Source organism: Paramisgurnus dabryanus, chromosome 23 (genome assembly GCF_030506205.2).
Source record: "Paramisgurnus dabryanus chromosome 23, PD_genome_1.1, whole genome shotgun sequence".
Lineage (NCBI taxonomy): Eukaryota > Metazoa > Chordata > Actinopteri > Cypriniformes > Cobitidae > Paramisgurnus > Paramisgurnus dabryanus.
The window spans coordinates 2,917,224-2,943,378 of NC_133359.1; the positions used below are offsets into that span (position 1 = coordinate 2,917,224).

Here is a 26,155-nt window from a genome sequence, read left to right on the forward strand (position 1 = left end):
ACCTTTACGTGATATGTCCCCTCTAAATTTGAAAATGAAAGTGACAACTTCATGCTGCACAACACTGACAGGATGTTCTCACTTGTTCAGTTCCTCTGCGACAGTTGATGAAGGTGAGTGAATAAACTTTGCTAAAACCTTAATAATAATTAGCACCGTAGAATACAGAGACACATTTATATAAATAAAAACCTTACCTAACACTGTGTCTTAAGATCTGATGTGATGCTGCGACTGCTTAAAACTCCTCTGTGTTCACCCACTATCTGCTTAATCCTTTTCTTTTCTTTCCGACCCGACTGGTCCCGCAACATTTAGATCTCCTTACCAGAATCTTACATTTTAATGCCTCTAACTGAAAGAGAGAGATGGGTACAAGAAATATAAAATGTATGCTACACAAAAATTGTGTCCGTTATCTTTATTTGTCGTGTCAATATAACATTTATTTTGACATTGTACTGTCAGCAGAATAGAGAAAAATTAATAAAAAATAAATAAAATATGATGTGTGTCACTCATTATTAAATAGAGCAAAGTGAGCAATGAACTAGCTGTTATTGTGTTGCACCAATTGCTTCTTTTGTTAATTTATTCGTAAGTCGCTTTGGACAAAAACAACTTCTAAATGACTAAATGTAAATGTGTGTAGTGTTAGATGACTGTATAAGACATTCTGAGTGATTATTTGCTACATTGCGACTGGGAGGAAAGATATCTGTTGTGATGTGGATGAGAATCTGCCTGGGTCATCAGGAGGAAATTTTTAGTTGAGATTAGATTTTTTTACATTATACAGTAAACCATTCTAGTTTTATTATTTTGTATTCGTACCGTAAAATACGATTTATTTAATACCACAATGTGTGTAACATTTTGTACAGAGAAAAGTAAAGGTGTAAATGTGAGTTCTGTCCAATCCTTTGCAATCGATATTTCACATACACGAATTAGAGTAACTTGTTGAAATTGAAAAGGTGCAGCCATGTTCATTTACAATCATCATTAAAGCTGAAGCTATAAAGTTGACATCATCAGAAAATAATTACACCTGTGTGCTCTTGTTATATTGACAACATTGCTAAACATTTCGACTTCATAAACATTAAGACAAGGACTTTCCATTGTGATGGGACTGACATAAACATATTTTGAGAGATGAACAAAAGGATTTTGAACAAGATAAACGCTTTTGCAGGAAATCTGATGTTGTGCATTTTGTACAAATTGTTCTGATAAATGCACGCATTATTTTGCTAAATTTAGAATGATTTGAGAAATATTAGAAAAGCTGTAATGTAGCTTATATACAGTATGTAGGAGAGTGTGAAAAACATGGGTGCAGGTGCTTTGTGACTTACAGCAAAACAGAAAATGAATTAGCTGCCATCCACTGAAGAACTCTCTCTGCAGTCAACACAGGATATGTGGTTAACTAAAGGAAGATTTCACAGAAACCCAGATGTATAAAAAAAAAATGCAGTGCAGTGAGAGCCCACAGAATGCCACAGAAGTTGTTGTATCTTAAACATGCAATGTCCAGTCTGCCCCAGACATTACATGGACTGAACACATCTATAGCAGATGCTTTGATCCACAGTGATTAGGAGACAATAAAACGATTTTGTCATAGTGAGGCAATAATACAAGAAGTTCTTCTACCAAGTTACAAGTTTTCACTATTCTGAAACAATACCTGAGAGAGAGAATAGAGAGAGGTAGAGTTATGATTTAAAAAAGATAGAGATCTCTCTGTCAAGTATTTTTGAAAAAGTTTTTTTAAATGTTGCAAGAGATGTGGCTGACCTGCCTCCTGCAATAGGAATATTACCTTAGGCTGGATTTACACTGCAAATCTTGATGCCCAAGTCCGATTTGTTGTCTGTATCCATTTTTTTGTAGACCTACTTACATTATCTTTTGAAAGCAACTCTAAATACTTGGCAAAACATTAACAATTCAAGGTAGACATACTGACCCAAAACAGCTTAAACCCACTGATCTATATAAATGACTGGATTGCGCATGACGTCACACTTGTGAAGCCACCGCGCCGCCATGTTGGTATACCCAAACGTTCTATTAAATCAATGGACGTTATCAGATTTTAATGATAAAACATCACTTTACTCGTCTTCGTTTTTATATCTCAAGTTACCCTGTACATTATTACAACACAAACGTCGTAAGCATGTAGTTATTTACTAAAACTTGTACATTTAGCTTTTTAATCAGTTATTATACATTCATCTTTATTACAGTATCAGATCAGCAGACAGACCGCAGCATATTTAGTATTAATGACAAACATGCTCATTCTGAAATCCAAATAAATAATAATGTTTTGTACCGTATGTGCATGCAGTAATTTGTTGGTTTTGTAATTATGTTATCTAAACTTACAAATTACCTAAACTTGTTCAGAGAAATAACGCTGACCGTGTAGCTGAATGTCAAAAAAAAACTTTATTTATACCTGTGTTATTAACAGAATGCAGCAGAGACACTCACCTTAACGATTTTTTATAAATCCATTTTCCTGCCCGATTAAAACATAAACATTGCAAATAACACCAGAATTAAAAAATAATTTACGTACACATGTCGTAAAATTAATCTTGTGTGACTGATAGAGGGTTTTCACGACGCGTCATCAGAGCGGAGGTCGCCATATTGGACGCACTCCGCATCGTATTACAACCTATGATCACAACAGAGCACATGTATATCCGAACGTCGTCAAGGAAAATGGTTAATTATTGCCGTGTTTGAGGTTGTACCCAGAGCCGGCGCCAGACCATAACTAACCAAGGGGTCGGCGGCGCCCTTAGCATTTGCCTATTCCGCCTATGCCCAGGGCAGGCCCTGGGGCACGCAATAGCAACAATAACTTGCAAAAACAAGGCATTAAAACAACAAATACAGTGCAAGCACACACTCATACAGCTGGTACAGACTGTCAGCTCATTTCCCGTATAAAGTGCAAAAGATCACAAACTATGCGCAAAACTATTTTGAACTCGACCGCGGCGTGAGCGCAAGCTGCTGCGCTCGCGCTTTGCTCAACACAACAGCAAACCGCCCTCGCGCGGCGCAAGCCATTTAAATGAATGGGTTTCAAAGCGCAGCGCACACCGCGTCCTAAAAGCCGCTTTACCATAATCACGTCGCAATGGTGTTAACGGTCTATAGCCACACTTCACATTTAAGCTTACGTAAATTAAACAACGCTAACTTACATTTGAAATAGCTGAAGGCGGCGTGTACGAACATTAAACTTCCTTAAAACAGTGTCCTGTAGATTTGAAAATTCCACCTCGACCTCTAATCTCTGAGTTTGAGCCAGTCGGTGTTTTCATGAAGATGGAGCAGGCAGTGCTGGTTCGTTTTAAATATTCTATATCTATATTTTACATGATCCATAAAATGCCGCGAAAAACACGTTGCTAGTATCAAGTCACAAATATGCTAAAGACGTAAAGACGCATGAGACCTCATTTGATTACATTAAAAGTCATGAAACATTCAATGTTTCATTTATTTTAATTATTCTTGATATATATTAAATTAATAAAAAAATTGTAGGGGGGGCACAACAACCTGTTTGGGGGGGGGCACGGCCCGCGAATGCCCCCCCCCCCCCCCCTTGACACCGGCGCTGGTTGTACCAATAGGACAGATCGAGAAAAACATTTGGAATATTATTGTATTTCAAAAGTTATTAAAAACCAGGGAAAGGAATGCAAGAAATTATCAGAGGAGGCGTTTGTGGTTGGCAAAGCTCAGGAAAAATAGTATTGTATTAGAAATATGATTGAAGTCCATAAAGTATAAAACAATTATGCTTCTACTTGTTGTGCTTTATTTAAAGTGCATGCACAAAATGTACTTAAACACAACTAAAATTTGCGCTGCCATGGCTTAATACCAGTGTGTTTAATTGCTTATAACAAGTTTCTAATGTAATATTATTTTTAATAGTAAATGGTAAAAACAATTATTGCTTTTATTGTGTGCCTTTTTTATTATAAAGCACTTTGGTAGGACACTGGCTATTTTAAATTTGCTATATAAATAAAGCTGACACTGACATAATGGGCTCGGCGTGATGCAACTGAAGGAAGAATCGCCGGGTCATCACAAATCCAAGAAGAGGGAGCTAACTTTACTAAACTTTTGCATTTGGAATCCACTCCATGTCACGCTTGTTACACATGCATCAGAAAAATTGGGAAAGTTGGACAATAAAAATACAGCTGCAGGTCATATTATTAGAATATCATTAAAAAATTGATTTATTTCAATAATTCCATTCAAAAAGTGAAACTTTTGTATTCATTCATTACACACATAGACCGATATATTTCAAATTTTTATTTCTTTTCATAAAGATTATAACTGACAACTAAGGAAAATCCCAAATTCAGTATCTCAGAAAATTTTAATATTACTTAAGATATATACAAAGAAAGGATTTTTATAAATCTGAGCCAACTGAAAAGTGTACTTATTTGGGCTCCCTTAGTCTGAATTACTGCAGAAATGCGGCGTTGCATGGAGTCGATCAGTCTGTGGCACTGCTCAGGTGTTATGAGAGCCCAGGTTGCTCTGATAGTGGCCTTCAGCTCTTCTGCATTGTTGGGTCTGGCATATCGCATCTTCCTTTTCACAATACCATTAAAGAGTAACTAAACCCTAAACCAACTTTTTTTTAGTTAATGATCTGTAAGAATGATGCTTTATTAGTGCTGTTCATTGATTTTAGTAATTTTTTTGACATTTGGATATAAAGTGTTTCAATACTGCAATATATGGTGTAAAAACGTTTGAGTGCTGCCCTCTTCAGGTTGAACGGTGGCTACTGCAGTTGAATTTTCCCATTGGATGTTGGGTCCAAAAAATGACTCGTGACGTAAGTAGGTTCAAGCTCACCACGCCCTTGTTACGATCTCACCACACACTTGGTACGAGCTTAGTTCGTCCCCTCTATCTCCGTTGGGATCTGCCCACTTTTCTTGCATTTTTTAAATATTGCCAGTGGGTGGAGGCAGGCTCTGACCAGGGGTTTAGTTACGCTTTAAGGTTAAGGTCAGGCGAGTTTGCTGGCCAAGGGATACCATGGTCCTTAAACCAGGTACTGGTAGCTTTGGCACTGTGTGCAGGTGCCAAGTCTTGTTGAAAAATGAAATCTGCATCTCCATAAAGTTGTTGAGCAGCAGGAAGCATGAAATGCTCTAAAACTTACTGGTATACGGCTGCGTTGACCTTGGACCTCAGAAAACACAGTGGACCAACACCAGCAGATGTCATGGCACCCCAAACCATCACTGACTGTGGAAACTTGACACTGGACATCAAGCAACGTGGATTGTGTGCCTCTCCTCTCTTCCTCCAGACTCTGGGACTCTGATTTCCAATGGAAATGCAAAATTTATTTTCATCAGAGAACATAACTTTGGACCACGCAGCAGCAGTCCAGTACTTTTTGTCTTTAGAGACGCTTCTGATGCTGTCTGTTGTTCAAGTGTGGCTTGACACAAGGACCAACTTTATGGAGATGCATATTGTGCTTGGTTAGTTTGGTCATAAATTTGCTGTTATAGGTGAATCGGCTACTTTTTCTTCATCATAAATTTGCGTATGTTCTGTAAATTATGCAAATCGGTGCTACACTAATGGTCCGGTAGAATTTAAAAAGTTATTGTTCTGTGTATATGGGCCCTTACACATAATTGTGCCCCGCATTCCTTCAGTGGGTCTAATCTCACATTGCACTTTATGAGTTATAGACTTTTTTTAAATAATATCAGAGGTTCATGATTTTCCATGATTTTATCCTCACTGATGTGTTCTTATATTCTCAGTGTTCAATATGGAGTCCGAAGGAGTGATAGAAGTTGCCGCTTTAGGGAGACCCTTTCAGCTGGGGATGCTCTACGACTGCAGGAAAGATGCTCTCGTGCCAGGTACCACACTAAAATTATCTTTGACTTTACCCAGATGAGTAAACAAGGTAACAGATGATTAAGAGAATGATTTGTAGGACAACCATGTGCATTAGTTGTATAACTTTTTTTTAAAGTACAAAATCAAACAATCTTCTTCAAAGAAAAACACTAAGGTGTGATCTCTATAGATATAAAATTATAATTTTTGTGTCTGATAGCAGCACAATCATAATACATTGATTACATGTCTTACTGTGCCTGCAATGATAATATCTACAATATCCAGGTCACATTATTGAGTATTGTGCTTTAGAGACACAATGGGAAACTTAGTATTATTTTAATTTCTCTCCAAATAAAAAAAATAAGTGTGATTTTTTAAGTGTTTTGTAGTGAAACTCAGATTCATTAAATTATATAATGTGGGGCAGTAGCCTAGTGGTTAAAGAGTCAGGCTTGTAACCCAAGAATTGCTTATTTGAGTCTCGGCCGGCAGTTGTGCAAGGCACCTTAACCCCAATTGCTCAATGGGTGCTGTAGGTAGTGATGGGTCGTTCGCGAGCGAGTCGGCTCCAGGTGTGTGTTCCCGACTTGCAGTGCGTGTGTTAGCTACTTACTGAGATGGGTTAAATGCAGAGGTCACATTTTAAGTTGCATACTTGACAAAAGCATATTACTTTCAGACAGAGGTGGAAAGTAACGAATTACATTTACTCACGTTACTGTAATTGAGTAGTTTTTTTGTGTATTTTTACTTTTTTGAGTAGTTTTTAAAATCTGTACTTTTACTTTTACTTAAGTATGTTTTGTTTAAAGTATTGTACTTCGCTACATTTTAAATCATATCCGTTACTGAGTAAAAAAAAATATTTTAAAAAGGAAGGTGATAAAGACGCGCAACGGATGTAAATGGGCGGGGCCCGGGGAACGCGCAAAAAGAACCATGGAGACGGACGAGACAGGGGCGCGCTAATGCAGACCCGCCTCAGTTCAAATATTATGAAAGAAACTCCTGGTCATATTTAAGCGACCACTTTCCACTGACGCGAAGCAAGTGTTTCATTTCTATGAAAGGTAGGATTCATGCTCTTAAGTACGAAATTGCACGACGCGTTTTTAATACCATGCCCATTATCTTCGAGGTCTAGCAGCTTTGCGTCAAGTCAAACACAACTTCAAAACGTCCTCGAAAATGCGCAGGTCATTAGACATTGCAGAGAGAGAGAGACAGAGAGAGAGAGAGAGCAAGAGACAGAGCGCGCGCGCGAGAGAGAGAGAATAATGAAGGTCATCAGGTACCCAGGTCAGGGAAGTAAGAAGATAATAAACGTGTCAAAAGTATGACATGGCACTCATCTCATTATATGCTCATTTAAACTAGATATATAGTTTAATAAAATAATGTATGGTACCATCAATTACAACCTTACTATAGTGATTGTATTTACAAGCTGCTGACCACCTTCAAAAGTGCATAACTCAAATGTAAAAATCATTAAACAATTACATAAATGTTTCTTACTTTAAAAAAGCTTTTTATTTTATTAACTTTTTGTTATTGCACTTTAATTGTAAAGATGTTCCTACAATTAAAAACAACTAGTTTGAGATTTATATTCCCTTGTCGTTTTTGAACTATACTAGAATCCTCCACCTCTTCCCGCTGTAAAAAAAGTAACTTTTACTCTGAGTAAAGTTAAAATGACTTACTTTTTACTTTTACTTGAGTAGATTTTTAGACAAGTAACTTTACTTTTACTTGAGTACAATATTTTAGTACTTTTTCCACCTCTGCTTTCAGAATCAAAAGGTGTGATTTTAATATACAAAAAAGTTTAGATCTGCCAAGTACATCCTTAATTTTCTGTTTTATATGCAAAAGAATCATGTATTGTTCTTACAGGAATCACGTTGTGGAATGAAGAAAAGCTCAAGCTGAGTATTCGATCTCATGATCAAATTAATACAGATTTCAAAGTTACAGCTTCAGACTCAATTGAAGTAAAATCAAACTTATTGAACATTGAAGGCTCTATGAAATTGAGTTTGTTGGGTGGATTGATCAACGTAACCGGTGCAGCCAAATATCTCAATGACACCAAGAAGTCTTTCATTCAGAAGAGATTGACTTTACATTATCATTCAACTACCAGGTTTGAACAACTGAGCATGAACCATTTAGCATCTGAAAATATAGCTCACCATGAAGTGTTTGATCACGATACAGCGACACACGTGGTGACGGCAGTAAGGTATGGGGCAGAAGCTTGCTTTGTGTTCGACAGAGAGGTTTCTTTAGACGAGAACAAAACTACAGTGGAAGGAGAAGTGAAGGCAGTGTTTGACAAACTCAAAATCATTACTGCAGATGTAGGAGCAAATCTAAACATGAATGAGGTTCAGAAGAATGCGGTGCAAAAATTCAGTGTCACTTTCTATGGTGATTTTCAGTTGCCGTCTAATCCAACTTCATTTGAAGATGCTTTGAAGGTTTACGCTGAACTTCCGAAACTGCTGGGAGAAAACAAAGATCAGGTGGTTCCACTGAGAGTGTGGCTGTATCCTCTGAGCAAACTTAACTCGAGAGCTTTAAAACTTCTGAAGGAAATCAGCAGTGATCTAATCAGTGACATAGAATCAGCATTAGAGAGTTTAAATACAACTGAGATGAAATGCAGTGATCTTCTGAAAGACTCTCCTGCTTCAGCTTTAACTTCATTTCAAAATAAAATACTGCAGATGAAGCAGAACTGTAACAAATACAAGTTGAGTCTCATGAAGAAACTCGGCTCTCTGTTGCCTCAGATCCGTGGAGATAAGATTGAAGACACAGCACTGATAGATCTACTGAAAGATCATCATGAATCTCCATTCAGAGAAAGTGAGCTTGCAGAATGGCTGAAGGCGAGGGAGGAAGAGTCAGAGATCATTAAAACACTTCTCAGACAGCTGATTGATTCTGGTGCAAAGGTAGAAAACAACCTGCGTGCAATCTTGATGGATCTAGATGTTGAAAATGTTGTCAGCTACACATTCACATCATTGGACTGGTCAGATGTGCTCCTTCCTAAACAATTGACCTATCTAAGATCTTCAACAATGAGAAATGACACTGACTCCAAGAAGGAAACATCATGGCTCACGCCTGCCATCCACAAGACTATGAGGAGAAACTTGGAGATGTTTAAGAGCTTGATTGATTCAAAAGACCGCAAACCAGCCAAGTTTATTGTGTCATCAAAACAAATGGAGGATCATCCAGGTTCCTGCATTCTCCTGTATGAAGGTGGATGTGTTGAAGCTGTTTGCTTAACTCCTCCATCACAGCCGGCTCGTCCAATCACAGCAGAGGTTAAAGGTGACAGTGTGGTTATTGTGATCCCCTCATCATGTCCTGCTACAGAGGAACTCAAGTTACTCTACAAAATAAATCAAGAGAAGATCTGGACATCTCAACCTGTGCTAAAGGACCAAAATACTGTAACTCTGACTGATCTGAGACCAGGCACTGAATATGAGATTAAATGTGCAGCGGTGGGGAAACTCAACTACACCACTGAATCTGATGTAATCAGAGTTAAAACTGAGGTATGATCACACATTTAATATCAGTACATGTCAGCAGATATTTATTTAGTGGTTAATGAATATTAAATATTTTTTCAGGGGAGGAACCAACCTGTGGGTGAGTTTGGTGTTTATCATTTATTTACCAGAGTAAAGTCAGTCAGATTACACCTTAAGGGGCCAGTCACACCAAAAGCGCTTTAACACTAGCACTACCGGAATTCTATAACTACTAGAACTGCCAATGGCGGTCATTTTGACTGTTCATACCAGATAGCAGTGCATGTCATTTTTGTCATGTTGTATTTACTTCAAAGCTTCTATGGTCATGTTTTATGAAAAATGTGGGGTAATTTAAGCATACATAATATAATATATTCGTGATATTATTGTGTAAGAGCGACTAGACCTCCCACAAAAGTGCATGCCGCAATTTGCCTTCCGCAATTTGCATCCGGCAAGCTGGAGATCAAAGTTTTTCACCGCAGTTAAAATGTTGTTTTTGAAAGTCTAAATGTCAACAAATATAAAATAAAGCAGAATATTTCGTTAGATAAAAACATATTGTGAATTTTGGAAATTATTACATCTGTCTTTATTCAATACATTTTGACTTTTGGAGTTTACAATGCTTTAGCATTATCGGAAATAATTGACACACGAATCGGAAACAATTTTATGCAGCCTCTAATGAAATCTAGAATGAATAAATAGTTCTGTTATATTAGGACAGATAATAAACATTTTGATCGAACTGTCAAGAGACCAAGAGACATCGCTCTCTGCTCCTCCATCAGACTCTGCATCATCAATGTTCTCAAGCAAGGATAAAACCTCAGTGACAGTCATTTTCTTTCTTGTTGCCATTTTGACGGTAAAACTAAGTTTTAGCTTAGCAAAAGCATACAAAACTGCCAGAGAAAGGTTGCTAGGCAACAGCTACGCACATCTTTAACGGCGGGAAAGAGCGCTGAGGAGATAAAACGCCTGTAATATGTGCGGTCAAATTGACCGCTATGGCCATTAGAGGTAGAAATACTTAGAACTCGTTTGTGTTTTGTAATTTTAATAAAATAACAATGTTAAAATAAAATTTACATTAATTTAAGAAAAGTCATGGAACTGTAGTTATATGGGTTTTATTTCAACAAAGTTATTACATTGCAAATCTTTAAAACGGTCAAAATGACTGCCTTGGTAGTTCTAGTGTTAAACGCTTGCAAACGCAAGGCGCGACGCACTGCCTTTTTTAAAAAAGAGTTCTGTGCCTTGACAGAAACTGAGCCAGTTATTAACTTTAGGCTAACTTATGTGCTAGCTAACCTGCTGCTACTTTTAGCTGGCAACTGTCTTGAAAAAACATTGTTTGAAATGCGTTAGTCATGTATTAACCAAACCAGTCACCTTATCCATGGATCCTGCTCACATCACTCGCAGCCGTACTCCACAGTGTAGAAACTTTTTAAAAACTCTTAAAGAAATTTCACCTCAGGATCGCGTTCCAGCAAACCTCCTGCAGACAGGTGTGCGCTCTACGCCTGCGCAGTACGCATGTAGTCGTCTTTTGCTGCAGCGTGAGCTGGATACCCATCTGCTGTTGTTTCATTCTGGTTTGCCATTGCATAAATTATATTTGGCTGAAATGCTTGTACTTACACATGTTGCAAAGTTTTATTATACCAAAGATAACAGCAATTTAAAATAAACAAATAGCGTGCTGCTTTGTGGTCATTATTGTGTCATTTGAAATAAAGGAGTTTCAGAGTCAAGCATTTCAAATTGCAAAGCACCACTTCAAATATGTCCACAAATGTTAGAGTTACCTGGTAAATAGGGAATAAGTTGCTATTTTTATTGTACTTGCCTGAAAAAAATGATAGCCACATTAAATCAGCTGGACTTTTGTTATTAAAAGCAAGTAATATAAACTACTAAAATAAAAGTGATGTGCTGTTATATTTATTTGCCGACATGGCTCATAGATATCGACTGTATACAACATTAGTCAATATAAAAAATTCCCAATAAAATCATAAAAAATAAAACATAATTTCCCCATAGACTTGACTAAGTCATACATACCACGTAATAGTGTTGTAGTCAAGACCAAGTCATGACCAAGACCAAGGCAGGCCGAGACTGAGACAAGACCAAGACTTTAAAGGGTCGAGACCGAGTCAAGACCAAGACAAGCCGAGACCAAGTCAAGACCAAGACCAGTGCAAGTCACTGCATTAAAACACTTATGATAAAATGTGGAATATGCATATGATTAGGCACTTCTTGTCTGTGTGTGTGTGTGTGTGTGTGTGTGTGTGTGCGTGCGTGCGTGTGTGCGTGTGTGTGTGTGCCATCAGAGAAGGCATTGCAGATATGTGGGAATTTATCTTTGTCTATAAGCAAATAAAAGTGAAGAAACACTAAAGAGCTGAAATCAACTTAACCATTTAATCTGAACTTTCTTTCCATGGCTTGCCATCCACTTAACACAATGCAGGTGTTTTTAGTAATAAAATTAGAAAAACTGTCATTGGGAGAAACTTAAACAATGCTTAAACAATGCCAACATCATATGCCAAAACTGAATAAACTGCATAAAATTAATGATAAAAAATACATTTGTGATGTGCACTGCAAAAAAATGATTTTCAAGAAAAAATGTTCTTAGTATTTTTGTCTTGTTTTCAGTTAAAATATCTAAAAATTCTTAAATTAAGATGCTTTTTCTTGATGAGCAAAACTACCCAAGAAAAGAAAGTCTAGTTTTTAGACCAAAAATATCAAATTTAAGTGATTTTGTGCATAAAACAAGCAAAAAAATCTTGAACCTTTTTCTTAAACACTAAATTCAAGATAAATTCAAGAAAAATTAGCTTACACCATTGGTAGATTTTTTTGGTTGTTTTATGCACAAAATCACTTTTTGCTCTAAAATCTAAACTTATTTTCTTGGGTCGTTTTGTTCATCAAGACAAAGCATCTTAATTTAAGAATTTTTACTGAAAACAAGACAAAAATACTAAGAATTTTTTTTCTTGAAAATCATTTTTTTTTTTTTTTTTTGCAGTGTGCCATCAGTTGTGGTCCTGATCGGTCTTGAAATAAAATTCAGAGTCATCTTTGTCCGAGACCGAGACGAGGCCGAGTAAAAATGTGGTCGATTCCAAGACAAGACAAAGACCTTTTAAAAGTGGTCTTGAGACCGAGACCGGTCTCGAGAACTACAACACTACCATGTAATATTACAATAGGTACCCTGTAGTTATAAAGTACTTAGAGTATAAATAATTTATAATTCTTCATATTCTTACCCCCTTATTACCCCAAACTTAACATATTGTTCCCTTATACCTACAAGTACGTACTGTAGAGGTACCCTGTTGTTACAAATAGGTACACTGTAAATTCGGTTTAATTACGCGGTACATTGCGGGTCGTAAAATAAAGTGTTACGGAGAATATTGAAGCTGCAAGCAGCGATGGAAGGGCCCTCGCACGCATGTGCACCGCAACCCAATGACCTTATAAGAAACAGTGAACGTCTCGGTTACGTATGTAACCCTCGTTCCCTGAAGGAAGGGAACGGAGACGTCACGTCGTGACCGACGAATTGGGAACTCGCTTAGAGAGACCAATCTGCTTCGAATACTACTAAAACGCCAATGAACTTGGCATTGAGATATTTGCATAATGCTGGCGCCGCCCCGCCAGGTGCGTATATAAGCCACAGGTGCAAATATGGAAATTAGCTTCATTTCGCTGAGAAAGCCGGAAAGTGTGACCGGCCGATAAACAGCAGGGAGCAGCCCTGTGGCGACGGGACGTGACGTCTCCGTTCCCTTCCTTCAGGGAACGAGGGTTACATACGTAACCGAGACGTTCCCTTTCAGTCGGTCACTACGACGTCACGTCGTGACCGACGAATTGGGAATCCCTACCAAAGCGCCACTGAGGGCTGACCTCTTCCAGTGTCTGCGTAAAGCCCTCCGGTTCCACTTAAGGATAAGGAGAATTAGGTTTTAAGGCAGAAGGCCGGGCACTAGATGTTCCTTTAACCCCACAGTAGTGCCAGCGACTGGGAAGCGCCCTATCTGAGCGGTATAGGGACGCTGCGGAAGCCACCGCCCCATTAAGGGCTATTGGTGGGCGAAAGTCAACCGTAGTTGAGGTATAAATGACAGCCGTGGCTGTGTAAGCAAAGCAGTGCTCTGCTGAGGGAAACGTGGGCTAGTAGGATTAACCCCACGGAAAAATACTCACAAAGGAACCCGGTGGGACGCAATGTGGATGCCCGAGCCAAACACAGGTTCGCGAGGATGCAGCTAGTGAGAGGCTGGCAGCGGATGCTCCGCAACATCAGGCTGCCAAGGCAGCGGAGGAAGGCAAAACAATTTATTACGCGTTTTTTCCTCGAAGGCCTTCCATACTGAGCTCAGTTTGGAGCAGCAGTCGGAGGCTGCAAGCCGACCTGCGAGCCTGTTCTCTGTGCTTCCCCTAACGAGGAAAGAACACGAGAGGAGACAGGCTCGACACGAACACTGTAAAATCTAATGAACGTATTAGGTGTCGCCCAACCAGCAGCTCTGCAGATGTCTGTTAGCGAGGAACCACGAGCGAATGCCCAAAATGAGGCAACACTTCTAGTAGAGTGAGCTCTCAAATTAAATGGACAAGGAATGCCCTGCAGATTATAAGCAAGGGCGATAGTATCAACTATCCAATGAGACATCCTCTGCTTAGTGACAGCTTTCCCTCTCTGCTGGCCACCATAACAAACAAGAGCTGGTCTGAGGTCCTGAGGCTTTGTGTGCGATCCACGTAGATGCGTAACGCTCGTACGGGGCATAATAAAGCCATGGTTGGGTCTGCCCTCCTCCGGGGAGCAGCGCTTGCAAGCTCACCACCTTATCTCTGAAGGGAGTGGTGGGAACTTTGGGCACGTAGCCTGGTCTGGGTCTCAGTGAGACAGCAGGACCAAACTGAAGGCACGAATCGTCAACAGAGAATGCATGTAAATTCCTTACTCTCTTCACGGAGACCAATGCTAGCAGGGTCAGAGTTTTCATTGACAAAAACTTCAGACTCGCAGACTGCAAAGGCTCGAACGCGGAACCTGTAGTAGGGCTTCAGCACCATGGACAGGTCTCAGGAGGAATAGAGGGAGGGCGCGAGGGGTTTAGCCTGCGAGCGCCTCTTAAAATCTAATAACAAATCATGCTGCCAACTGATCTGCCGTTAATAAGCGAGTGATGAGCAGAAATAGCGGCGATATCAACTTTAATGGTGGAGGGTGACAGCCTACCATCTAACCTATGTTGAAGATATATAGAAGCACAATGTTAAGCATTCTCTGGGGTCCTCGCGTTGCGAAGAGCACCAGGTGACGAAAAAGGGTTTCATTTAAGCGCGTAAGCCGGTCTTGTGGACGGTGCTCGTACCGCGTCGATGGTGTTAGATACCGCTTGCGATAAATCACCTAAACCTTGCGCGCGCTCAACGACCATACATGGAAATCGCACAGGTCGGGGCGCGGGTGCCAAAATGTGCCCCTTCCTTGAGAAAGAAAGTCCTTCCTCAGGGGAATTCGCCAGGGAGGGGCTGTCGCGAGGAGCATTAACTCTGAAAACCAATTCTTGGTCGTCCAGTACGGGGCGACTAATAAAAGGCTCTCCTCGTCCTGCCTCAAGCTCACTGGAGTGAATGCGTATTTGCGCATCCCCCGCGGTCAGCTGTGTGTCAGCGCATCCACGCCGAGGCTGCCCTCGGTTAGTGAATAAAACAGGCGACAGTGGGTATCGTCCGGCGACGCAAACAGATATAATCTGCGCACGACCGAACTTCTTCCAAATTAGCTGGACCGTCTGGGGGTGGAGTCGCCATTCACCGGGGCGCGCAGCTCGGGAAAGCGCGTCTGCCGCTGTATTGAGCGAACCCGGGATGTAAATGGCACGAAGGGACCTCAGATGCTTCTGACTCCAAAGGAGGAGATGACGAGCGAGATGCGACAGGTGACGAGAGCGCAAAAACCGCCTTAACGGTAAATAACGCAACAGTCGCAATGTTGTCGGTGTCGGCTAATACATCCTTCCCTCGCATCTCCATAGCGAAGCGTACAAGTCCCAGATATACAGCGCACCGCTCGCGGCAGTTGGGGTGCTATGCACACCCCTGAGACTGCAAGCCCGTCATACGTGGCTGCTCATCCCGTGCTGGGGGCATTGTATGTGCTACATAATGCCAGGAGACCCGACTCAGGGGCATATCTTGCTATCAGAAATGCTGGGTCTGCCACGGGGTAAAATTGAAATGACACGCAGGTGTAATGGTTACACAGTGTATGCCGTTGCGCCACGCTCTCCTCGAGACTCGATCGTAAAACCAATGCTGAAGCGGTCTCATATGAAGCAGCTCGAGCAGTGTCACAGCCGCAGCATGCTGTCATATGTCCAGGAGCTTCTGAAATTGTTTCAGAGGGACCGCGTCCTTCCCTCGAATTAAACCGAGGCAAGTCAGAACTGACTGGTTGCGCGCTCTTGTAAAACACGCCAATAAATCGATCGAGTCTATTTCCATACTGAGAAAAGGATCCTCTGCACGGGGCAAAGTTGCTCTTTTCCCAGCTGACCTGATGACTTAACGAGCGAGATGCTGAAGCATTAAATCTCTGTGTTCGCGCACGTCTGCCGAGAACGAGCCATTATAGTTGACGTAAATATAAGCAGAATGCGAACAACGCTCTCTCTCTCTCTGAGATTTTAATGCCATGACTAGCAATTTCATGGAGACACGGGGAGAGAGAGACAGCTCGAATGGTGTACTTAGTATTAGTATGTCCACTCCATGAACGCAGAGCGAAAAACGGTCTAAGGCGAGGGGAGATGGACACATGAAGTACACGTCTACAGGTCTATGCTGCAAACCGATCTGAATATTGAAATACGAGCCTCGGCGTATCATCCTAAAGGATCACATTTGTAGAGCCGGTGCGTAAATAAATCGGTCGTAACCCACCGCGTATTTTGGGAACTATGAGATCAAGGCTGGAAAAACCCTATCATCATTCTCGGTAAGAGGGACCGGCTCGAAACGTCCTTCGCCAGCAGGACATCGACTTTTGCACGCAGTACATGTGCATCGGACGCTTTCACTATAGTGAAACGAATGCCCGAGAATTTGGGGGAGTGCCGGTAATTGTATTACGTAACCGAGGCGGATAGTGCGTAAAACCCAACGAGACTGGCTGGGAACTGAAGCGAAGCATCCCGGGACCGTACGAGGAGAATTAACGACACTACCGAAGTACCCGCGGTGGGGCAGCGAAGCGAGACAGGTGATACTGCCGGTGCGTCTGCTGTGACAGCATAAACATCTACAGTATGTGTGTGTGAGACACTGACCTGAGCCCGCTGAGGGTGACGGTCGTCTGGTCTCCTCTGCGGAGAGCGCAGACTCCGATGAGGGTGCTGGTGGTCCGGTCTCCTCAGTGGAGAGCTCGGACTCCTCAGGACACCCGCTGGCGATAGAGGAGAGGTAGGGTGAGCAGGTGTACGCTCACGGCTCTCTCGATCCTCCGGAGACCTGGAGAGGAAAGAGGAATGCACTCTTATGTGTGGTTAAGTGGGTACCGGCTGGACAGCCGGTGGAACATATGCAAACCAAGGATTTTCCACCCGACCCTCTACCGGGGGAAGGAGCGAATCACTGTCTCCTGAAGAGTGATCCTCTGCCTCTCCGGGTCGCCCGTCTCTGGCCACTTAAACTCCCGATTTTCACGGGAAGCGGCTAAGCGGGCGGGGCGAGCTGCTGACGACCGGTTCCCCTGCGCTGCCGAGATGGGGTCCGAGGAGGGGAACGGAGGTGGCCGCCGCAGGACGCCGACGGCGAGAGGCAGACTGAGGAGCCGGCGTTGGTGGACCAGGGCAGCTCTCATCCGCCGGGGCACGACCTAGGAGATCGCCTCAGTCTGCGCAGCGGAGCTGTACGACTCCCCGGGCTCACCGAAGAGGCCGGTCTGTGAGACAGGAGCATTCATGAAGTTGTTCCGTCATATAAGCCAGACATAGCCAAGGGTGGCGATCTTGAACACTGTGGTGGACATCGCACGACTGAAGGTCGCGGCTTCCCTCGTATATCTCTAAAGCCTTCGTTTGGTGAACCTGCAGTACGTTAATGCGTGCAGGGCTGAAGCCGCGTCTCCGCATGCCTGATGGGCAGCGCCCGTAACCGGACGACTGTCTATACAAACACGGGAGGGAAGGGTTGGGTGGTCCCTCCATGAACGCAGCTGCATCGCAACCCCCCGCTCAACTGAAGGGATCCCCCCTTAGCGGCTCCGTTAGTGAGGGAGATGAGGGGTGAAGCTGAACGGCCGAGACGGCCGCAAATCACGTCAGCTCTTCGTGCCGTCGGGAAAGGCAGGCACAGGAGGTGAGGACCGTAGAGGCCCGGGCAGCTCCGAAGTACCAATCATGTGGGCGGGACGGTTCGGGCGGAGAGGAATTAACCCCTCCAACTCTACCGTTTCCGCCGCTCGAGCGGGCACGGCCGCCATCTCCGGGACGACTCCGCCTCGGAGGGAAAAAATGGGCACCCCTCTGATGCTGTAGAAGTGACGGGACCAGAAGGAGGTCCAATGGATTCGGCAGAAATCGCAGAACACGACTCTGCAGTCTCCACCGGAGCCTCAACCGGCTGAGGATGAGAAGGCCGGTAGGTGAAGGACGCATCCTCCGTCCTACTCAGCGTAGTGATGCGAAGAGCGTCCTGCGAGCGCTTGACAGCCGCACCATGGCGGCGTTCAGCACTGCAAAGGCGCGGACGCCGTTCCCATAGAAACGACAGTCGTCTCCGCAATCCAAGAGGGTTATGCTCTCACGGAGAGAGCAAAAGCTCTCCACGAACGCAGCCTCGGAGTGCTCGATGCCATAGCACGAAGACAGCGCTCGTGACCGTCACTGGAATCCCTGTACTTCTCGCATCCAAGATCGCACGGAGGAAAAGCTATCCTGAAAAGGACGCTGATCTCCGAATATACGAGAGAGTGGCTGTCTTTAAAAAGACACAGAGCTCTCACGTATCACTCTTTAGGGAAATCACTCTTAGGTGCTCAGCTGATGATGCGCACAGGGAGAGGCAACGCACACACTAAACTCAAAACAAAAAAGATGCAGAGCAGTGGAATACTGCGAGCGTCCGCTGTGTCAGTACTGCTTGTCAATCAACTTCAGCAACCGTTCCCAGAAGAACAGAGAGTAGCTTCTCAGTAGCAGATAATGCCGGCTTTCAAAGCGAAAAAGCTAATTTCCATATTTGCACCTGTGGCTTATATACGCACCTGGCGGGGCGGCGCCAGCATTATGCAAATATCTCAATGCCAAGTTCATTGGCGTTTTAGTAGAGTACGAAGCAGATTGGTCTCTCTAAGCGAGTTCCCAATTCGTCGGTCACGACTTGACGTCGTAGTAACCGACTGAAAGGGAACAGTGTGGATATGAATTTTAGTGTGTAAATATATGTGGATATTATAATTAGACTGACCAAATATAAAGTTGATATTGTTAAATCTCTTAGAGCAGTGTTTCCTGCTGCCCTGTAGGTGGTGCTATGATTGTCTCTATATTTTGCTATGTTTTGCAATGTAATTGTAGTTGAATATTGGAATGGAAATGTGTTCAGGCCAAGATCCTTATCAAACATGTGAAGCGTGTGGCATATGGACATTGTATGCTTGGACAACAAGACAACATCCTGTTTCATGGGGAAGACGCTGAAATTTGTCAGGCTGCCACAGACACACCCTACAATGAAAGATATCTCAAGATCTCCACAATTTAGCATCGCAAAGGCCTTTAGATGATACTGACTAGTAGGGATGTAACGGTATTATAAATTTCGTGGTATTGCGGTAGAAGATTTTCCCGGTACCACCGTGGTCACATGATCGGTAAAACGTAAGGTCTTCCGGGCAACACGTGTAGTTTTTTTCCGGTCAAGTAAAGCGAGTGGAGGGACGCGGGAACTACAATTCCCATAATCCCATGCGTGCTACTCTGATGCCTCTTTACAAGTGGAGCGGCAATGGCGGAAGCAAAAGAAACACGGATTTTAAATCTGATGTGTCGAAAAAGTTCGCGTTCGCTGTGACAAGAAACGAGGAAGGACAAAATGTGATGGACATTCAAAAAACGAGTGAGTAAATCCGTGAATGAGCAGAGTGTGTATGCCGTTTCTCAATTAGAAGGTTGCAGCCTCCTTAGGTCGCATATGCAGGCTGCATCCGTCATTAAACGCCTGGTGTATTTAAGTTAACTGAGTATTACATTCGCAAGTCATAAGCGTGTTACAATAATATACGATTAAATAAGAATAATAGTCAACTTGAAAAATGTTAATATTTTGAAATAAGACGGTCTTCGTTACGTATGCAGCCTACAAATGCGACCCATAGAGGCTGCAGACTTCCGATTGGGAAACGCGCCCCTGTATTAAGTGAGCTGACCTCAGCTCTAAGTCCAGCTACAATAAGTAAGCAATTTTCATTTTTTACTGGGTTGTTTTTGTTTTCAGGAATTGACCCATCTTAAAACCCATCATCTTTTCTTGATTCTACAATCACAACCGTTGCTTTCATAGGAGTACCAAGCATTAGCATTAATTTTAATAATAATTAAAACTAGGTCAATTGAGGGAGTCACTCAATTCTTAAAACCTGACTGATTGGGAGTTGTTTAAAGTCGACAAACTAAAATGAAACTTAATTTTTTTGTCCTTTTTATGAAAATTGTAAACACTTCACTACACTTTGTACATTGTAATGTTCAGTCTTGTTTAATAAACACTTATGGGAGTTTTTCCAAGTCTTCATTTGTTTTTTTTTCTTCCTGCAAATGTTTCAATAATTACCGTACCGTGGGCATCATACCGAAATACTACCGTACCGTGAATTTTTGATACCGTTACATCCCTACTGACTAGGGATGTCAAATTATGCATTTTCCCATATTCGATGATCATTTAAATTAACGATCAATCAATCGAATAATCGTTAACAGTAATAGTGCAATAAGCCATTACAGCAGTGGCATATAGCCAATGACATAAAAGTATGCATAAAAACGCCAGAATTAAAAGATTTTATTTTGTCTAAATAATATGCTAGTGGGATTGTAAAATGAGTCAATGTAGTTGGTGTTTTGATAAAAATCATCAATTTAATCTCGTAACGAAATATAATGACAAATATACACAGTAAACTTCGCCTCATAACGGGCACTCCGCACAGTCGCATGCATCCATGACAAAATAAAAGTTTCATTATCATCAAGTGTTATTTTTCTAGTTGTTCACCTCGCTTTCTGAGTCGTCGATACACTGCTTGTTGTAATTATATATCCAAGAAGCACACGAAAGGGCACTTTTCCCGTCGTTACCTCAGCTTTAGACCTGCGGCGTACTTTCAGCAAAGATGCTATGTTATGAAGACTTCAACTTTCCATTAGAAAACCCGCAACAGTGTTTAGCGTGTAGCGCCTCAGCCAGTCATGATGATGATCAATGATATATGTTGCGGGCGTTCAGAGTGTAACGACAGTCAGTTACAGTTTACATTTAACAGTTTCTTGCCAGAATTTAAGGTTTTCATTTTAATCTGTTTATTAAAAACGGCTTCTGGACGCCTTCCCTGTGTAAAGCAGCGTTAGCAGCGCTGCTATGCTAATCTTGCAGGCTTCCCTGAAGAGGGTATTTGCTTTCAGTATCCTAACTGTGTTTAGATTTTCGGCATCGGAATTTTGTTACGTTAGCAGCCAGCCTCGTCTCGAATGAGGACAAAAAGCCCGAGTGTGTGTTTGGCATCGAGCATCGTTGTGATCATGGCTAGTTTAACTTCTTTGCGCTTGGTTAGTTTTTTCACCAACTGTGTAACTTTATGTGCTTTGCGCAGGTGCCGGACACATGTGCTTGCTTTTTCGACAATCGTTAAGTTTTATCGATTTAATTCTTATCGACAATTAATCGAAGATCGATTAATTGTTAACATCCCTAATACTGACCAAATATGATGATGATCTGATGAGATCTCTAGGAGGAGTTCATTAATGGAAATGCCAAAATTTCCACAGAAATCACAGTGAAAATTCTAAATGGCCGACTTCCTGTGGGGTTTAGAGCTTGGTTCCAAAACCCCTTTTTTGTAGGTCTTGAGGTGATAGATGACCCTACCAAATTTCGTATCTGTACATTTTTCGTAGCAGGAGGCCTGTTCTCTTGAAATTTTGCAGGTTGCGCTATCGAGTCATTTCTACACACCTACTTCTGACGCCTATACCATATGTACATTTTCGTCACTTCTGACATGTGTGCAAAGTTTCATGAGTTTTCGAGCATGTTTAGGTTCTCAAAAATGCAATTCATTTAGGCGAAAAAAAAGAGGAAGAAACTGAGCGAAAGCAATAGGGCCAGTTTGTTTTATATTATCACATTCTAGTGTTCCTTATTCCTTCAGTAATCTCACATTGCACTTTATGCATGTTAGACTTTGACTTTATTAAGTGATGTAAGATGTTCATGATAAATGATTTTATCCTTATTGATGTGCTCTTATATGTCAGTGTTCAGTATGGAGTCAGTAGGAGTGAATGTGATAGAAGTTGCTGCATTAGGGAGACCCTTTCAGCTGGGGATGCTCTACGACTGCAGGAAAGATGCTCTCGTGCCAGGTACCACACTAAAATTACCTTTAACTTTGCCCAGATATAGTAAAATATTCTTGAATTTTTTGTATTATTTCAATTTCTCTCCAATTTATGTGTGTTACTTTTAACGTGTTTCTGTTATGTTCTGTTCTGACTGATTTTTTTCCCTCTACAGGAATCACGTTGTGGAATGAAGAAAAGCTCAAGCAGAGTATTCAATCTCGTCCCCAAATTAATTTAAAATTAACAGATTTCAAAGTTACAGCTTCAGACTCTATTGAAGAAAAATCAAACTTATTGAACATTGAAGCGTCTATGAAATTGAGTTTGTTGGGTGGATTGATCAACGTAACCGGTGCAGCCAAATATATCAATGACATCAAGAAGTCTTTCATTCAGCAGAGACTGACTCTACGTTTTCATTCAACTACCAGGTTTGAAGAGCTGAGCATGAACCATTTAGCATCTGAAAATATAGCTCACCATGAGGTGTTTGATCACGATACAGCAACACACGTGGTGACGGCAGTGCTGTATGGAGCTGACGCCTGCTTTGTGTTCGACAGAGAGGTTTCTTCAGATGAGAACAAAACTACAGTGGAAGGAGAAGTGAAGGCAGTATATGAAAAACTCAAAGTTATTACAGTAGATGTAAAAGCAAATCTTGACATGAATGACTTTCAGAAGAATGCGGTGCAAAAATTCAGTGTCACTTTCTATGGTGATTTTCAGTTGCCGTCTAATCCGACTTCATTTGAAGATGCTTTGAAGGTTTACGCTGAACTTCCCAAACTTCTGGGAGGAAACAGAGATCTTGTGGTTCCACTGAGAGTGTGGCTGTATCCTCTGAGCAAACTTAACTCGAGAGCTTCAAAACTTCTGAAGGAAATCAGCATTGATTTAATCAGTGACATAGAATCAGCATTAGAGAGTTTAAATACAACTGAGATGAAATGCAGTGATCTTCTGAAAGACTCTCCTGCTTCAGCTTTAACTTCATTTCAAAATAAAATACTGCAGATGAAGCAGAACTGTAACAAATACAAGTTGAGTCTCATGAAAAAACTCGGCTCTATGTTGCCTCAGATCCGTGGAGATAAGATTGAAGACTCAGCACTGATAGATCTACTGAAAGATCATCATGAATCTCCATTCAGAGAAAGTGAGCTTGAAGAATGGATCAAAATGAGAGAGAAAGAGTCAGCGATCATTAAAACGTTGCTCAGACAGCTGATTGATTCTGGTGCAAGGGTAAAAGACAACCTAGAGACAAACTTGGTGGATGTAGATGTTGAAAATGTTGTCAGCTACACATTCACATCATTGGACTGGTCAGATGTGCTCCTTCCTAAACAAATTACCTACTTAGAACCTTCAACAATGAGAAATAAAAATGACCCTGACTCAAAGAAGGAAACATCATGGCTCACAGATGCCATCCACAAGACTATGAGGAGCAACTTGGAGATGTTTAAGAGCTTGATTGATTTAAAAGATCGTAAACCAGCCAAGTTTATTGTGTCATTAAAACAAATGGAGGATCATCCAGGTTCCTGCATTCTCCTGTATGAAGGTGGATGTGTTGAAGCTGTTTGCTTCACTCCTCCATCACAGCCGGCTCGTCCAATCACAGCAGAGGTTAAAGGTGACAGTGTGGTTATTGTGATGCCCTCATCATGTCCTGCTACAGAGGAACTCAAGTTACTCTACAAAATAAATCAAGAGAAGATCTGGACATCTCAACCTGTGCTAAAGGACCAACATACTGTAACTCTGACTGATCTGAGACCAGGCACTGAATATGAAATTAAATGTGCAGCGGTGGGGAAACTCAACTACACCACTGAATCTGATGTGATCAGAGTTAAAACCGAGGTATGATCACACATTTAATATCAGTACATGTCAGCAGATATTTATTTTAGTTGTTAATGAATGTTTTTTTTTTTAGGGGAGGAACCGCCCCTTTATGGGTGAGTCTGGTTTATTTAACAGAGCAAAGTGAGTCAAAGTACTCTTTAAAGCAGCTGTACATGCTTTTAAATGTCACAAATGTGACTCTAATCGCTGGATTTAAGCTTTTTGTAAGGCCCCAATAAGCAGAGCAAACACAGGATCAGAATCATTTTAGTTTTTGTTTTTTTAATATTTTGAATTGATCTTTATTTTTACAGTGATTTTTTTCTTGTTTGTAATGTTTATTAACATCAAATAATAAATTCCTCAAATCTGAATGGCTTGTGGAAGTGAAGTGGTCATTTTTTTATATACTGACTTTTAACAAAACCTTAACAGGATATTATTCATTGTCCCATCTGGGCTGCCATTTTCTATGTAACGATTTTACGTATGCGAAAAAGGGGTGCCAGTCTGGTATATTATCCAGGCAAAATTGTAATATTATTAAACTAAATCATTCCAAAGGAATCTTATTCAATGTTTTCATCCCACTATACTATCCTGTTTCTTTAAATTTGTTTAAAGGTGACATAGAATGATTCAACGGGGTATTTATCCTTGTTCTGTGATGTGACATGTAGACAAATATTTTTTTGTTTGGGTCTGTAATGCCTTAGAAGCTTCCTAAAAACCTCTCTCAGATAGCTCTATTAGGGTGGGGGATTTTAAACAAGTGGTTTTGCACCTATTTGGCTCCCCCTACTGGCTTAACTTACAATCTCATTACTGATTGGCTGACTTTGCTGCCACTCAAAAAATGTAGTCAATTATTTTAAAGCGGAGGGGCAGTGAGATGCCTGTGATGTCATAAGCATCAGTTTTTCAGATTGGGACGTTTTCTGGCTGACATTTCTAAAAGGGGAATTTCTATGAGACTGAGATGGTTAGCATGTTTAGCACTTTTTGTAGGTTTGTGAATGCGGGTAGACTACCATTATTCAACAAAGACAAGGTAAAAATGGTTTTTCATTCTCTGTCCCCTTTAATAATTTTTAAGTCAAAAATGACATTCCACAATCCAAAGCAAGTAATATATTTCACATATTCATGAAATGCAATAGAAATACATAATACCCCATACACAAATTCAAGATCAAACATGTCAAGAACAATTTTAAACACAATGAGCAAATAAAAAATCACAGAAATCACTGGCAAGGTCATAACTCATCAGTTTGTTCAAAACTAGTTGAATGTCTATTGAACGTAAGTAGTCTGATTTTGTTTATTAAGTCGTTATTATTTTAGGAGGACCCGTGGAGTTTGTGAATTGTTAAAGCCGTATTTTAACATCTGATTAAAAAGTCTTTCATGTTGTGACAGTTTGCGCAATTAAGTAAAAATGTACTTGAACTATTTATTTCCTCAGTCGTATGTCCACTCAAAAACAATTAATAAATATTTAAGAACACTTACATTCTTTTAACTTGAACCTGATTTTGTGCAACATGTTTTGTGTGTATATGTGTGCGTATATATATATTTATGTGTTTATACACACACAATTCTAAATGGATCAAGAAAAATACTAGTATTGGATCGGGATCGGTATCAGCCGATACTTAGAATACAGGTATCGAAATCGTATCGGTAATGGAAAAAGTGGATCGGCCCAGCTCTATGCATTACGTCTATGGAATATCCCCACAAAACATGGAAACGTGTGTGTGTGTGTGTGTGTGTGTGTGTATGCGGCCGGGTAATTATCACGTTGGGGGGACCAATTGTCCCCACAAAGATAGGAATACCAGTATTTTTGTGACCTTGTGGGGACATTTTGATGTCCCCATGAGGAAACAAGCTTATAAATCAAACAGAATGATGTTTCTTGAAAATCTAAGGTATCAGACAGTTTCCTGTGATGGTTGGGGTTAGGGAATGGGGCAGGTAAGGGGAATAGAATATACAGTTTGTACAGGATAAAATGCATTACGTCTATGGAATGTCCCCAAAAAACATGGAAACCAGAACGTGCGTGCGTGCGTGCAT

General features: G+C 41.2%; 1 protein-coding gene across 1 annotated transcript in view; it reads left to right on the forward strand.

Moving 5' to 3' along the window:
* Positions 1 to 72: 72 nt before the first annotated feature.
* LOC135768234 (uncharacterized) overlaps positions 73 to 26,155 on the forward strand; it is a 64,643-nt gene continuing 38,560 nt past the window's right edge. Inside the window, exons 1-6 of the mRNA XM_065277440.1 lie at positions 73 to 113; positions 5,865 to 5,966; positions 7,852 to 9,536; positions 9,615 to 9,633; positions 22,124 to 22,231; positions 22,383 to 24,082. Coding sequence (XP_065133512.1) covers positions 5,873 to 5,966; positions 7,852 to 9,536; positions 9,615 to 9,633; positions 22,124 to 22,231; positions 22,383 to 24,082 — 3,606 coding nt within the window. The 5' untranslated portion in view covers positions 73 to 113; positions 5,865 to 5,872. The remainder of the gene's footprint in view (positions 114 to 5,864; positions 5,967 to 7,851; positions 9,537 to 9,614; positions 9,634 to 22,123; positions 22,232 to 22,382; positions 24,083 to 26,155) is intronic.